The sequence below is a fragment of the Schistocerca piceifrons genome, chromosome 2 (genome assembly GCF_021461385.2).
Source record: "Schistocerca piceifrons isolate TAMUIC-IGC-003096 chromosome 2, iqSchPice1.1, whole genome shotgun sequence".
NCBI classification, from domain to species: domain Eukaryota; kingdom Metazoa; phylum Arthropoda; class Insecta; order Orthoptera; family Acrididae; genus Schistocerca; species Schistocerca piceifrons.
In genome coordinates, this window is record NC_060139.1 from 33,251,289 (window position 1) to 33,265,295 (window position 14,007).

Consider the following 14,007-nt stretch of genomic DNA (forward strand, 5'->3'; position numbering starts at 1 on the left):
CTCCTTTACTACTTTAAGTGCCTTATTTCCTAATCTAATTCCCTCAGCATCACTCGACTTAATTCGACTACATTCCATTATTCTCGTTTTACTTTTGTTGATTTTCATCTTATATCCTCCTTTCAAGACGCTATCCATTCCGTTCAACTGTTCTTCCAAGTCCTTTGCTGTCTCTGACAGACTGGTATGTTTGTCATTTTCCGTGGCTAACACATTCAACAATCACCGTACTTCATTGGGAGTTCGTGTGACGCACGATTCGACAGCGCATTAACAGTAACATCCCTTCATCATCTTTGGCAAGAGGTGAAAGTATCGTGAAACATTTCCTAAGATGGTACCTGAAATAAGTGATCGTGACTGCGTGCAATTCAGCTTTGTTTGGTAGCTGGCTGCAAGGTACTGAAACTGATCAGGCTGACACGCTCATAGCGGTATGACAGTCAGATCAGGGTCAGTCATATCTTTGGGCACATGCTCAACGTTGATTTTAGAACACAGTTGCACCATTTAGACCTATGTCAATAAAAATATAAATATTTTGTGTGTTCAAAATCGTAAATCTCCTAAAGTTCATCACCAACTGCCTTGAAATTTTGACACAATCTTGCTTTCGAGTACGTGCGTACTTTTATATGCCTACTGGAACGCCATATGGTATATAAATAATGTTTAAAGGGGACACGTTGTCAGAGAAAACCTCATGTCCGTTTGTTCTAAATCTTAAATCTCCGGAAGTTTGAAATTTTGACACAACATTGCATGCGAACATGTGCTTCTTTTTATAATGTAAAACTAAACTCCGCCCGAACTTGCTTTTCGGCTTGTACTACAGAATCTGAACTTGCAAAAACAATAACAAGACTCAAAGTGAGAGAGGGTGTGCAACAATAGATTGACAAAGGGATGGGAGGAAATTGCCACAGAAAGCGGAAAACAAGGGATGGACAGAGAGAGGCGGCAGAAGGAGATGATGACAGAAGGGGAGAAGAAGATAAGCATAGAAAGGGGGCTGGTCTTTCCTGTGCAAGCTTCTTCATCTCTGCAAAACTACAGCAACCCACAACTGTTTGAACCTCTGTACTGTATTAGACGGTCTCGTAAACCGATGGAGGAGGGTAAATGTGTCAAAAAAATGTGTGTGAAATCATATGGGACTTAACTGCTAAGGTCATCAGTCCCTAAGCTTACACACTACTTAACCTAAATCATCCTACGGACAAACAAACACACCCATGCCCGAGGGAGGACTCGAACCTCCGCCGGGACCAGCCGCACGGTCTATGACTGCAGCGCCCTAGACCGCTCGGGTAATCCCGCGCGGCAAACCAAACATCATCATCGTCCTTTATCGTTTGCTGGATGTATCGAAACTCCGCCTTTCTGTTCAGCTTTTGTCTTCTTCAGCTTGATCTAGTACCATGGAAGTTATTCTCTGATGTCTTAACACATCTCCTAACAACCTGTCCCTTCTTCTTATCAGTGTTTCCCATATATTCCTTCCCTCGCCGATTCTGCGGAGTACCTGTCATTCCTTACCTTTCAGTCTACCTAATTTTCAATATTCTTCTGTAGCAACACATCTCAATGCATCGATTCTCTTGCGTTCCGGTTTAACCACTGTACACGTATCACTACCGTAGACAATGCTGTTCTCCTAATGTACATTCTCAGAAATTTCTTCCTCGTATGAAGACCCATGTTTGATACCAGTAAATTTCTCTTGGCCAGTTCTGTTCTACTTTTTACGTCCTCCTTGCTCCGTTCATCGTTGATTATTTTGATGCCTAGGTAGCAGAACGCGTTAACTTCATCTACTTCGCGATCATCAATTCTGATATTAGGACTCACGCTGTTCTCATTTCAGCTGCTTCTCGTTACTTTCGTCTTTCTTCGGTTTACTCTCAGTCTATATTCAGTAGACTTCATTGCATTCAGCAGATACTATAAGTCTTCTTGAATTTCACTGATGATAGCAATGTCATCAGCGAATTTTATCATTGATACCCCTTCATCTTGGACCTAAACCCACTTGCTTCCTCGATGTGTAGACTGAACAGTAGTGGCGAAGGCTTCCAGTCTTATTGCTCCCTCTTCGAACCCGTCTTCCCCTATAGCTTACCCCCTATTTTTCTCATAATTTCGGACATCTTGCACTATTTTACACTGTCGAACGGTTTTTCCTGGTCGACAATTCCTATGAACGTGTCCCGATTTTTCTTCAGTCTTGCTTCCATTACCAACCAAAACGTCAGAACTGCCTCTCTGGTGCCTTTACCCTTCCTAAAACCAATCTGATCGTCATCTAAGAGCTGCTCAATTTTCTTTTCCATTCTTATGTATATTATTCTTGTCAGCAACTTGGACCCATGACGTGTTAAACTGATTGTCTGATAGTTCTAGCCCTCGTTATGGAGTCATAATATGCACTCCGTCTTCAGGCCACAAGTGGCCGATCGGGACCATCCGACCGCCGTATCATCCTTAGATGAGGACGCGGATAGGAGGGGCGTGTGGTCAGCACACCACTCTCCCGGTCGGTACGATAGTTTTCTTTGACCGGAGCCGCTACTATTCGGTCGAGTAGCTCCTCAATTGGCATCACGAGGCTGAGTGCACCCCGAAAAATGGCAACAGCGCATGGCGACCCAGATGGTCACCCATGCAAATGCCGGCCACGCCCGACAGCGCTTAACTTCGGTGATCTGACGGGAACCGGTATATCCACTGCGGCAAGGCCGTTGCCATGAAGTCATAATGCATTTAAAAAAATAATTCACATCATCAGATGAAAAAAAAATACTTGTAAGCTTAGGAACCTTTGAACATATCATTTCTGAAACGTGTGGATTTATTACCTGAAGCAGATATGTTTGTAAATTAGAATTTTTGCTTGTGACTTGTCGATTTACTCTCGAGGTAACCACTGTTTTATGTCTTATCAGCTTTTTTATGGCTTAAGACTGTGTGGGATACAATGTCCGTCCGTATCAACTCCCCCCTCGCACTGTATCACCCCTTACTGTCCGCGTCACGTGACAGTCCCACCACAGGAGCGTGAGGTCCGCAGAAGCGTCTGAGTCAGATAAACCGTCCCAGCGCCGATCGTACGGTCACGAAAGTAAGGCGTCTCGCCCAAGTCCTGGAGCGAGAACCGTAGTATCTTTGCTTACTAAGCGTCCGTAACAGTTTGTGCTCACGTCAGGCAGACGCCGCTCACGACCCGACACGAGATAGAGCGCCCCGTGTGCGTATTTCGCAACCAGTTACTCATTCACTGTGTGGCTCTCCGCAGCTATCGAGAGGGGCGGCGAGTTGGGGAGATCGGCGGCGGAAGCAGGAGTCGCCCGACTAAAATGAAAAGAGAACCGTAGCCCTCTGGCGAGTAGTGGTGATAGCAGTTCCGGTACGGCAGAGGCGAGCGCTATCCGGCCATGAGCGCGGCGGAGTTCTTCGACAAAGCGGAAGTCGTGGTCATTCCGATGCCGCCCACGGACGGAGAGGCGGAAGGGGCGGCGCGCCCGCGGCCGCCGCTGTCCAACTTGGTGACGAGCACGACGACGACCGCCACGACGACGACGGACGACGACGAGAACAACAACACGGAGGCGGCCGTCGACGACGGGTACTCGCCGCTGCGGTCGCCCATCGACTCGTTGGCCAGCTACGGCGACGACTCGCGCACGCTGCTCAACCCCGCGGCCTGGAACCGCGCCACGCCCGCCTCTCACCTCAGCAGCGCGCGCTCTGCCGCCTCCAGAAGGTACTGCCCCGTCCCTGCCTGTATCCCTGTCCCTGTGTAGAGGGAGGGAGCAAGTAACAGCCCGTCTCATCTCCTCACACCATTCCCCAGATTGCAGCTGCGTCTATATGTTCATCGTAAGAAAAAATCTTACGCAAACATAATGTATTTGACTAGAATACTCTCTTTCAAATTCTAAAGGTTGCAGGGGTAAAATACAGGGAGCGAAAGGCTATTTACAATTTGTACAGAAACCAGATGGCAGTTATAAGAGTCGAGGTACATGAAAGGGAAGCAGTGGTTGGGAGGGGAGCGAGACAGGATTGTAGCCTCTCCCCGATGTTATTCAATCTGTATATTGAGCAAGTAGTAAAGGAAACAAAAGAAAAATTCGGAGTAGGAATTAAAATCCATGGAGAAGAAATAAAAACTTTGAGGTTCGCCGATGACATTGTAATTCTGTCAGAGACAGCAAAGGACTTGGAAGAGCAGTTGAACGGAATGGACAGTGTCTTGAAAGGAGGGTATAAGATGAACATCAACAAAAGCAAAACGAGAATAATGGAATGTAGTCGAATTAAATCGGGTGAGGCCGGCCGGAGTGGCCGAGCGGTTAAAGGCGCTACAGTCTGGAACCGCACGACCGCTACGGTCGCAGGTTCGAATCCTGCCTCGGGCATGGATGTGTGTGATGTCCTTAGGTTAGTTAGGTTTAAGTAGTTCTAAGTTCTAGGGGACTTATGACCACAGCAGTTGAGTCCCATAGTGCTGAGAGCCATTTGAACCATTTTAAATCGGGTGATGCTGCGGGAATTAGATTAGGAAATGAGACGCTTAAAGTAGTAAATGAGTATTGCTATTTGGGGAGCAAAATAACTGACGACGGTGAACTAGAGAGGATATAAAATGTAGACTGGCAATGGCAAGGAAAGCCTTTCTGAAGAAGAAAAATTTGTTAACATCGAGTATAGATTTAAATGTCAGGAAGTCGCTTCTGAAAGTATTTGTATGGAGTGTAACCATTTATGGAAGTGAAATATGGACGATAAATAGTTTAGACAAGAAGAGAATAGAAGCTTTCGAAATGTGGTGCTACAGAAGAATGCTGAAGATTAGATGGGCAGATCACATAACTAATGAGGAAGTATTGAATAGAATTGGAGAGAAGAGAAATTTGTGGCACAACTTCACTAGAAGAAGGGATCGATTGCTAGGACATATTCTGAGGCATCAAGGGATCACCAATTTAGTGCTGGAGGGCAGCGTGGAGGGTACAAATCGTAGAGGGAGACCGAGAGATGAATACGCTAAACAGATTCAGAAGGATGTAGGTTGCAGTAGGTACTGGGAGATGAAGAAGCTTGCGCAGGATAGAGTAGCATGGAGAGCTGCATCAAACCAGTCTCAGGACTGAAGACCACAACAACAACAACAAGAACAACATGTATTCTTCCGCGCCATCTCACTGGATATCGTTACAGGCAGGGCCGAAGGCATGCTGTCTCAAGTACAGTCAAGTACGATAATAGCGATATAGTTTATGCTCTGCGTTACGAGCACATCGACTGAACGGTAATACGGGACAACAGCTTTACCAGCTTTAACTTGGACACCCAGCCAGCTGCTCCAGCTAACCTGCGATGAGCCGAGCAGTTGCAGTTCATCATCATCATCATTTAAGACTGATTATGGCTTTCAGCGTTCAGTCTGGAGCATAGCCCCCTTATAAAATTCCTCCATGATCCCCTATTCAGTGCTAACATTGGTGCCTCTTCTGATGTTAGGCCTATTACTTCAAAATCATTCTTAACCGAATCCAGGTACCTTCTCCTTGATCTGCCCCGACTCCTCCTACCCTATACTGCTGAACGCATGAGTCTCTTGGGTAACATCGCTTCTCCCATGCGTGTAACATGACCCCACCATCTAAGCCTGTTCGCCCTGATTGCTACATCTATAGAGTTCATTCCCAGTTTTTCTTTGATTTCCTCATTGTGGACACCCTCCTGCCATTGTTCCCATCTACTAGTACCTGCAACCATCCTAGCTACTTTCATATCCGTAACCTCAACCTTGTTGATAAGGTAACCTGAATCCACCCAGCTTTCGCTCCCGTACAACAAAGTTGGTCGAAAGATTGAACGGTGCACAGATAACTTAGTCTTGGTACTGACTTCCTTCTTGCAGAAGAGAGTAGATCGTAGCTGAGCGCTCACTGCATTAGCTTTGCTACACCTCGCTTCCAGTTCTTTCACTATGTTGCCATCCTGTGAGAATATGCATCCTAAGTACTTGAAACCGTCCACCTGTTCTAACTTTGTTCCTCCTATTTGGCACTCAATCCGTTTATATTTCTTTCCCACTGACATTACTTTCGTTTTGGAGATGCTAATCTTCATATCATAGTCCTTACATTTCTGATCTAGCTCTGAAATATTACTTTGCAAACTTTCAATCGAATCTGCCATCACAACTAAGTCATCCGCATATGCAAGACTGCTTATTTTGTGTTCACATATCTTAATCTCACCCAGCCAGTCTATTGTTTTCAACATATGATCCATAAATAATATGACAACAGTGGAGACAGGTTGCAGCCTTGTCTTACCCCTGAAACTACTCTGAACCATGAACTCAATTTACCGTCAACTCTAACTGCTGCCTGACTATCCATGTAAAGACCTTTAATTGCTTGCAAAAGTTTGCCTCCTATTCCATAATCATGTAGAACAGACAATAACTTCCTCCTAGGAACCTGGTCATATGCCTTTTCTAGATCTATAAAGCATAGATACAATTCCCTGTTCCACTCATAACACTTCTCCATTAATTGCCGTAAGCTAAAGATCTGGTCCTGACAACCTCTAAGAGGCCTAAACCCACACTGATTTTCATCCAGTTGGTCCTCAACTAATACTCGCACTTTCCTTTCAACAATACCTGAGAAGATTTTACCCACAACGCTGATTAAAGAGATACCTCTGTAGTTGTTACAATCTTTTCTGTTTCCATGTTTAACGATTGGTGTGATTACTGCTTTCGTCCAGTCTGATGGAACCTGTCCCGACTCCCACGCCATTTCAGTTATAGTAAGTTGCAGTTAAGACGAAAAAAAGGGACGAGCAGAGAAATAATATAGCTTCGTACGTAATTTAATTTTTAAACAGAATGAAATAATATCCGGCAAAATTGCAGCAATAGTGCACGTTCTTAGCTAACATAGCACTTTTACTGTAAACAAAATTGATGAAAATTCCTAATGTGAGCACAGGGTAAATTTTCCGCCTGAGCTATGCGTTACTTAAAAGCGTCACGCAGGGCCTGCATCATATTGTTAATAATGAAGTAACTGTAGGTACTACTTACAGTCATTCGTCTGGTAATCTTTGAACTCCTGCCATATCCTAAGCCGAGAAATACATTCCAGGACTGGAACTGTCATTTGCTACGTTGATAACGAATCGAACAACAGAATCCACGAAGCCAGCCAAGCACCACATGTTCTCTTCTTGTATTATGACGTAACATTCTGCATCCCGCGAGCATTCGGCAGTGACGTTGACAAAGCTTCGTGCATTCGTTCAGTACGTCTGGCAGCTTAAACGTCTTGTTACTTCTCGGGACAAATCCCTTAACTTATCTCCAGTTCAGTTCTGTTTGGTTCATATTGTACTGGTATGGCGGAACTGTAAAGATGCAGCATTTGTATAGTTTACTCGATGCCGTGAAAATTGTTTTCCATGTTTGTTCGACGCTTATCAATCTGGCTCGTGTAAGACCACATCTCTGGTACAAAACAATGGACATAATCCAAATAAGAGTATTTTATTTTTGATTTTTGCCTTAAAAATTTATTTTATTAAGTTTTCTTAAGATTGTTATGAAAGATTTTTTGTTATTAAAGGTTTCTGTCGTTATTTTTATGTTATTTTTTGTTAACATTTTTTGTTATTAAAGGTTTTTTAAAACCTTTAATAACAATCTTCTAAAAACGATTAGCAAGGCAAGGAAAACGTTTCTGAAGAAGACAAATTTGTTAACACAAGTACAGATTTAAGTGTCGGGGAGTCTTTTCTGAAAGTATTTGTATGGAATTTAACCATGTATGGAAGTGAAACGTGGACGATAAATAGTTTGGACAAGAAGAGAATAGAAGCTTTCGAAATGTGGTGCTACAGAAGAATGCTGAAGATTAGGTGGGTAGATCACGTAACTAATGAGGAGGTATTGAATAGAATTGGGGAGAAGAGGAGTTTGTGGCACAACTTCACTGGAAGAAGGGATCGGTTGGTAGGACATATTTTGAGGCATCAAGGGATCACCAACTTAGTATTGGAGGGCAGCGTGGAGGGTAAAAATCGTAGCAGTGTCTGGATTGACCACAACAGCATTTATATTTGCAATGAAAACTGGAATATTGTGTGCAATATGCAATTAGAAACAAGAACACGTGCATTTATCATAAAACTCGTGATTAGATACGTGACAATCGGGATATATTTGATGAGTTTTATATTTAAAACAGGTAGGCATTCCAAATTGCACGAAAAAAGAAGACCAAAGAGAGATCTGAACCAGCGATCCGCGGGCGTCAAATTGCGCTTCTGCAACGCTACCGATTCCGCAATGCATCCCATTTACTTAACTGTCTGAACTTTAATAAACAAAGTTCTCGGAGAACTTCAAAGGCGATTTTTCCTGTAAACTTCAAAGGCGATTTTTCCTGTAAACTTCAAAGGTGATTTTTTTCTGTAAACCTGTGAAAAGCATTGAGAACAATACGTTTCTCGTCACTGTTCAACCGTATTCCAGCTCTGTTTTTCACTACGGAGCTGCAAGCAGTGTCAGCCATTTTCACACTACATATTACCAGTGCGACAATCAGAGCACAACAGAACACAGACTGCGTCTGCCCACGATTTTTGAAATAAAAAATACATAGCTAAAGTATGATTTAGAGAAACTTTGATGGCTCTTAATACATTAGAATATATTAAAGTATCATTTATCTTAACATAGTAACAAGAATATTTAATAATTAAGTGGGACCTATTTCCAACAGCAGTGTATGTGTGTTGCTGCTGACCGATCATTGCGTTTGTTTACATTAGGTTTACTCTTATGATGAACAAAGTATATACTTGTGTCAATGTTGGTGGAGGGGGGGGGAGGCTGGGATGCGTTAGATTCTCAGCATTTGTGTCCTTTGGTAACGGTACTTCTGCTCCACCGTAAGCATGCTCCCTATCGACTTGTAGTAGGGTAGTCATAAATTCTTAATTAGCACTTCGAAAAAATAAATTTGCGTATTTATTAGTTTTGTAAATTAAAAAATGCCTTTTTCTTGCTTCAACGTATTTTATTTGTTCCAGACACATTTCGCCTTTTACTTTAACCCTGTGGAGCATAGCGTCCACTACAGTGGACAGCTGTTAATCGTCGCTTCTTTGGCATTTTCAATCAGTCCTGAGGCTGCAAATGCACACAGTTCACTGCAGTGGGCACTCCCTACTGGTGTTGTGTCCTGCATGCATTTGCAGCCTCATGACTGATTGAAAATCCAGAGAATTGACAATTAAAAGTTGTCCAATGTAGTGAAATTCATGCACCACAGGGTTAAGGCATCTTCGGTGGAGTCTAAAATGATAATACACTATTGTTTTAATATGAAAGTTTTAAACATGGCTGCTTAGTTCAGTGTCCGATGTGAGATATTTGTAGATTATAAAACAGTTCACGTTTTATTTTATACGTAAATAAGTGATTGTTTACAGTTTTTCTAGTCTTTGGCTGGTACCTGCCGTATAAAAAGAATAATGTTCAAATGTGTGTGAAATCTTAACTGCTGAGGTCATCAGTTCCTAAGCTTACACACTACTTAACCTAAATTATCCTATGGACAAACACATACACCCATGCCCGAGGAAGGACTCGAACCTCCACCGGGATAAAAAGAGATCAGAAATGAACAGACGTTAGTTTTCAGGATATACGGCGTTAGGTTGCAGCATCTACATAAACAAACCAAATAAGAAGTGAACACATATTAGTTACGACTTTAAATCACAGTTTTCGGTAAAATATCTATAGCTAGCGACAGAAGAATCATAGTGCTCCACAGCAACTACCGCAAAGAACAAGAAAATTGTGAAGAAAGAAGTTCATAACGTGAAAATGTGCTTATGTTCCGTAAGTGAAGTTACAGCGCGACATCCAGCATGTGACCAGGTGAGAGAGAAAGCAGATGCCAGCCAAAAACTCGATTAACTGTAAGTAAGCCGGCCGAAGTGGCCGTGCGGTTAAAGGCGCTGCAGTCTGGAACCGCAAGACCGCAGGTTCGAATCCTGCCTCGGGCATGGATGTTTGTGATGTCCTTAGGTTAGTTAGGTTTAACTAGTTCTAAGTTCTAGGGGACTAATGACCTCAGCAGTTGTGTCCCATAGTGCTGAGAGCCATTTGAACCATTTGAACTGTAAGTAATCACTTATTTGCGTATACCGTGAACTGTTTCATAGGCTACAAATGTCGCACATCAAAACAAAACTGTGTCATTCTAGATCCACTGATGATGCCTTAAAGTAAAAAGTGAAACGCGTCATAAAATATGCTGCAGCAAGATAAAGTTGTTTTTCTACTTACAAAATGAATATTTCTGTGCTTGTTGCGGATGATGGCCACGCACACAAACTTGTTACGTAACTTTTTTGTTAGTTAAGACTTTCCCGACGGAGTATTTGAACAAATCGTTCTCGGGCGAATTTCGTTGTGCAATCCACACAAAACTTCGTTGCCGTAACTGACAGGCACTTCAGATGTAGCGAATACTTCGCTGAGCTTCTTCAGTCTACTAAAATTCTGTTGTCGACATTTTCGTATAGGGATAGAATAATGAAAGAAACCGTTGAACTTCGCAACTCGACAAATCTCGCGAACAAAGATGCAAGTTTTCAGTTTAGCACAGGAAGGGATTCATGGCCTGCAATATTAAAGCCACAGCGACCACAAAGGGAGCCACTGATCAGTCAGTTGATAACCCTTCAGTAGAGACTTAAATGTTCCTACGACAGCGTCGAGGGTGGCCACGGCGCCAGCGACAGAGTTGTGGCTTTGTCGAGGGCGACACAGGCGGAAGTGCAAGGGAGCAGCGACAGCATCTGCGGGTGCGTCCGAGTCCTCGGTTTGTCGCCGGTTAGGTGGCGTGGTGGTCCTCTTTTCTACCGATCAGCAATGCTTCGTTGTTCCATTGGATTTGGCGCCTTCGCGGTTTAAAGTTAGACTGATACAAATAAGAAGGCGCAGACACTGCTCAGCAGTGCGTTCGTCGCACAGGAAGATGCCGGGCAGCTGTGCCGATAAAACATTGTGGGAATTTCGCAACGATATGCGTCGTTTCACCTGATAACCGTTTCTACAATTTTTTTGTCTCCATGTCGAATTTTTCGCTCTGAGGCGGCGTGTCCACTGATATGAAACTCTCTGCCAGGTTAAAACTGTCTGCCGGACCTTGCTAGTCCTGCAAGTTTCTCAGGAGAACGGCAAGTTTGGAGGGTTCGAGACGAGGTACCGGCGGAATTACTGCTGTGAGTATGGGTCCTGAGTTGTGCTCCTGAGGTTCAGTCGGTAGAACACTTGCCCGCGAGCCGGCCGCGGTGGTCTCGCGGTTCTAGGCGCGCAGTCCGGAGCCGCGCGACTGCTACGGTCGCAGGTTCGACTCCTGCCTCGGGCATAGATGTGTGTGATGTCCTTAGGTTAGTTAGGTTTAAGTAGTTCTAAGTTCTAGGGGACTGATGACCTCAGATGTTAAGTCCCATAGTGCTCAAGCCATTTGAACCATTTGAACTTGCCCGCGAAAGACAAAGGTCCCGAGTTCTCGTATACATTAAACATCCTCCTCTCGCCCCCCCCCCCCCCCAGCCACTCCTCCTACAGTACCATATGAGCAAAACAAAATGGCGTATCCCAGCAATAGTCGAGTATAGTGCAGTAATTAGGTTTCGGCAGCAGCGGAAATGTTGCTGCCGTGTCAAGTGACTTCTTTAGCTGTCTGCATTGACTGTCAAAGCTGTAACATTTCTGATGCTGCCGAAAATTAGTTATTCCACTTCACTTTATCAGTAGCCTGCGCCATTTTGCTTTGACACCTAGAACTTCTGCAACAATGTAATTTCAATGTGTAACGTTGGTTTGTACCAGGACTGCAGACACGTAATTGCAAACAAGCAAAACATTAATCACGTAATTTTATTTTTTTTCGAGGTGGTGGCTAATTTTGACTACACTCAACATTCGTCAAGAATGTTGAAGTGTTGGGTCATCTCACACATGTTCAGATAACTTACGGTAAAGCAGCCGGGTCGTCGTCGACAATCGCGGATGTTTCGACAAGAGCACGCCCTGCCACTTTCACGGCAAAACTTGAAAATGTCAGGATGTGCTCCTGGCTGCATTCCGTCACGTTATTTTAGCGTTGTATACGCCGGGAGAAACGAAGGTCTCACATTGTTTGCTACTACTGGGAGAAAATGTATCGTTGCTTGCGGAGGTTGGATAAACTTTGGTGCAATACAATGATACTGCAATGTGCGTTACCATTTTCACTGAGGTGTTGTCATCAAAATGTTGGTGCAACGTTTGACAAAATTGTGCATCATATGAATTCATCCGTCGCCAATCGCATCAAACAACGCTCTGAACTAGCTCTTATTCGGGAAAGGATCCATTACATTCGCCGACTGTTGGTTTTTCTTTCCAAGGAATTGTTTCGGCTTCCTTTAACAATTACCTCAAAAATTTTGTCTTTCTCATGGGACTGGCTGGATGCTGCTGCTTCATGGTCGTAGTCAGAGTGGAAATTTTATTCTGCAACTGCCCGGAATTTGGCAAAGTTTGAACACTTCCATTGCTTGAGGTCTAATACTACATATCAATGTTCTGTGGTAAACCTCACGGGAAAAGCTTTTAACGGTGCAGCTTTATCCGTGCTAGAAAAGGTTTAAATTTTGCACCGACTCCAAAGCATTTGCAAGTGATTGATTCTATTAGTTCTATTTAACAGGTTGTTTTGAAACTACCTTCACATGTAGCAGAGGCTGATAGGTGGGGGGGGGGGGGGGGGGGGGGCACATCGTGTGTTGACAGCGGCACGTCGTCCCAAGAGAAATGTCAAAGCGGCTGAGAGGGCTGTTTTACGCTCATTTGGAGTTGATCGGGATATTATTATTTTACCTACGGACAAGGACAATGCTACCGTTGTTCTGAACAAGCAGGATTACGTTCAAAACAGCAGTGTTTACTGTCTGATTCAGCCTGTCGTAGGATCGATGCTGACCCCACAAAAAGTGCTGAGAGAAACACTTAACAGCCTTCTGAAGAAAAGTTTCTTATCGCAGGAGACTATCAAGAGTCACAATTCTTATTGAGCTCTTCCCCCTAGGTTATACGGCCTTCCATAGGTCCACAAGGAAAACGTTTCTCTTCGTCCGATTGTGAGTAAAGTAGCGAAACACCTTGCTACTCTGTTGAGCCCTATAGTAGGTCGGTGTGGACACCACATCAAGAAAAAATGGTTCAAATGACTCTGAGCACTATGCGACTTAACTTCTGAGGTCATAAGTCGCCTAGAACTTAGAACTAATTAAACCTAACTAACCTAAGGACAGCACACACATCCATGCCCGAGGCAGGATTCGAACCTGCGACCATAGCGGTCGCTCGGCTCCAGACTGTAGCGCCTAGAACCGCACGGCCACTCCAGCCGGCCCACATCAAGAAGTCGACGGATATCTTACGTCGATTAGAGAGAACGCGTTTGAATGACTCTGATATTCTAGTATGTTACGATGTTGTCTCTCTCTTCATTCGTGTTCCTCTGTCTGATTCGTTACGGCTGATTGAAGTTCGGTTTGGGGCTGAATTAAAGAACGTATTTCGACGCGTGTTGACTTCTACTTACTTTTTATTCAGTCACCAGTGATGCTAGTTGCGATGGGAAGCCCATTGTCACCTATAACTGACAATTTGTGTATGGAAGATTTCGAAGAAGGTGTCTTGGAGTCGGCGACTTTGACACCTGCAATTTTTAGATATATAGTCGGTACTTTCTTGTTTGGCCTCATGGCAGTGAGAATTTGAACGACTTTTTAGAACACCTGAATTCAATCCACTCGAATATTGGTTTCACGATGGAAGTGGAAAAGGACGGCTGTCTTCCTTTCCTTAATGTGCTGATCAGGAGGAAGGTGGATGGTTCTTTGTGGCATGTCATT

At 43.9% G+C, this 14,007-nt stretch overlaps 1 protein-coding gene and 1 pseudogene across 1 annotated transcript in view; one reads left to right on the forward strand and one right to left on the reverse strand.

Annotated features, from left to right (window-relative positions):
* LOC124774958 (G protein-activated inward rectifier potassium channel 3-like) overlaps positions 1-14,007 on the forward strand; it is a 106,711-nt gene that overhangs the window by 24,243 nt on the left and 68,461 nt on the right. The window contains exon 2 of the mRNA XM_047249676.1: positions 3,296-3,763. Coding sequence (XP_047105632.1) covers positions 3,435-3,763 — 329 coding nt within the window. The 5' untranslated portion in view covers positions 3,296-3,434. The remainder of the gene's footprint in view (positions 1-3,295; positions 3,764-14,007) is intronic.
* LOC124778735 lies at positions 2,629-2,746 on the reverse strand (annotated as a pseudogene).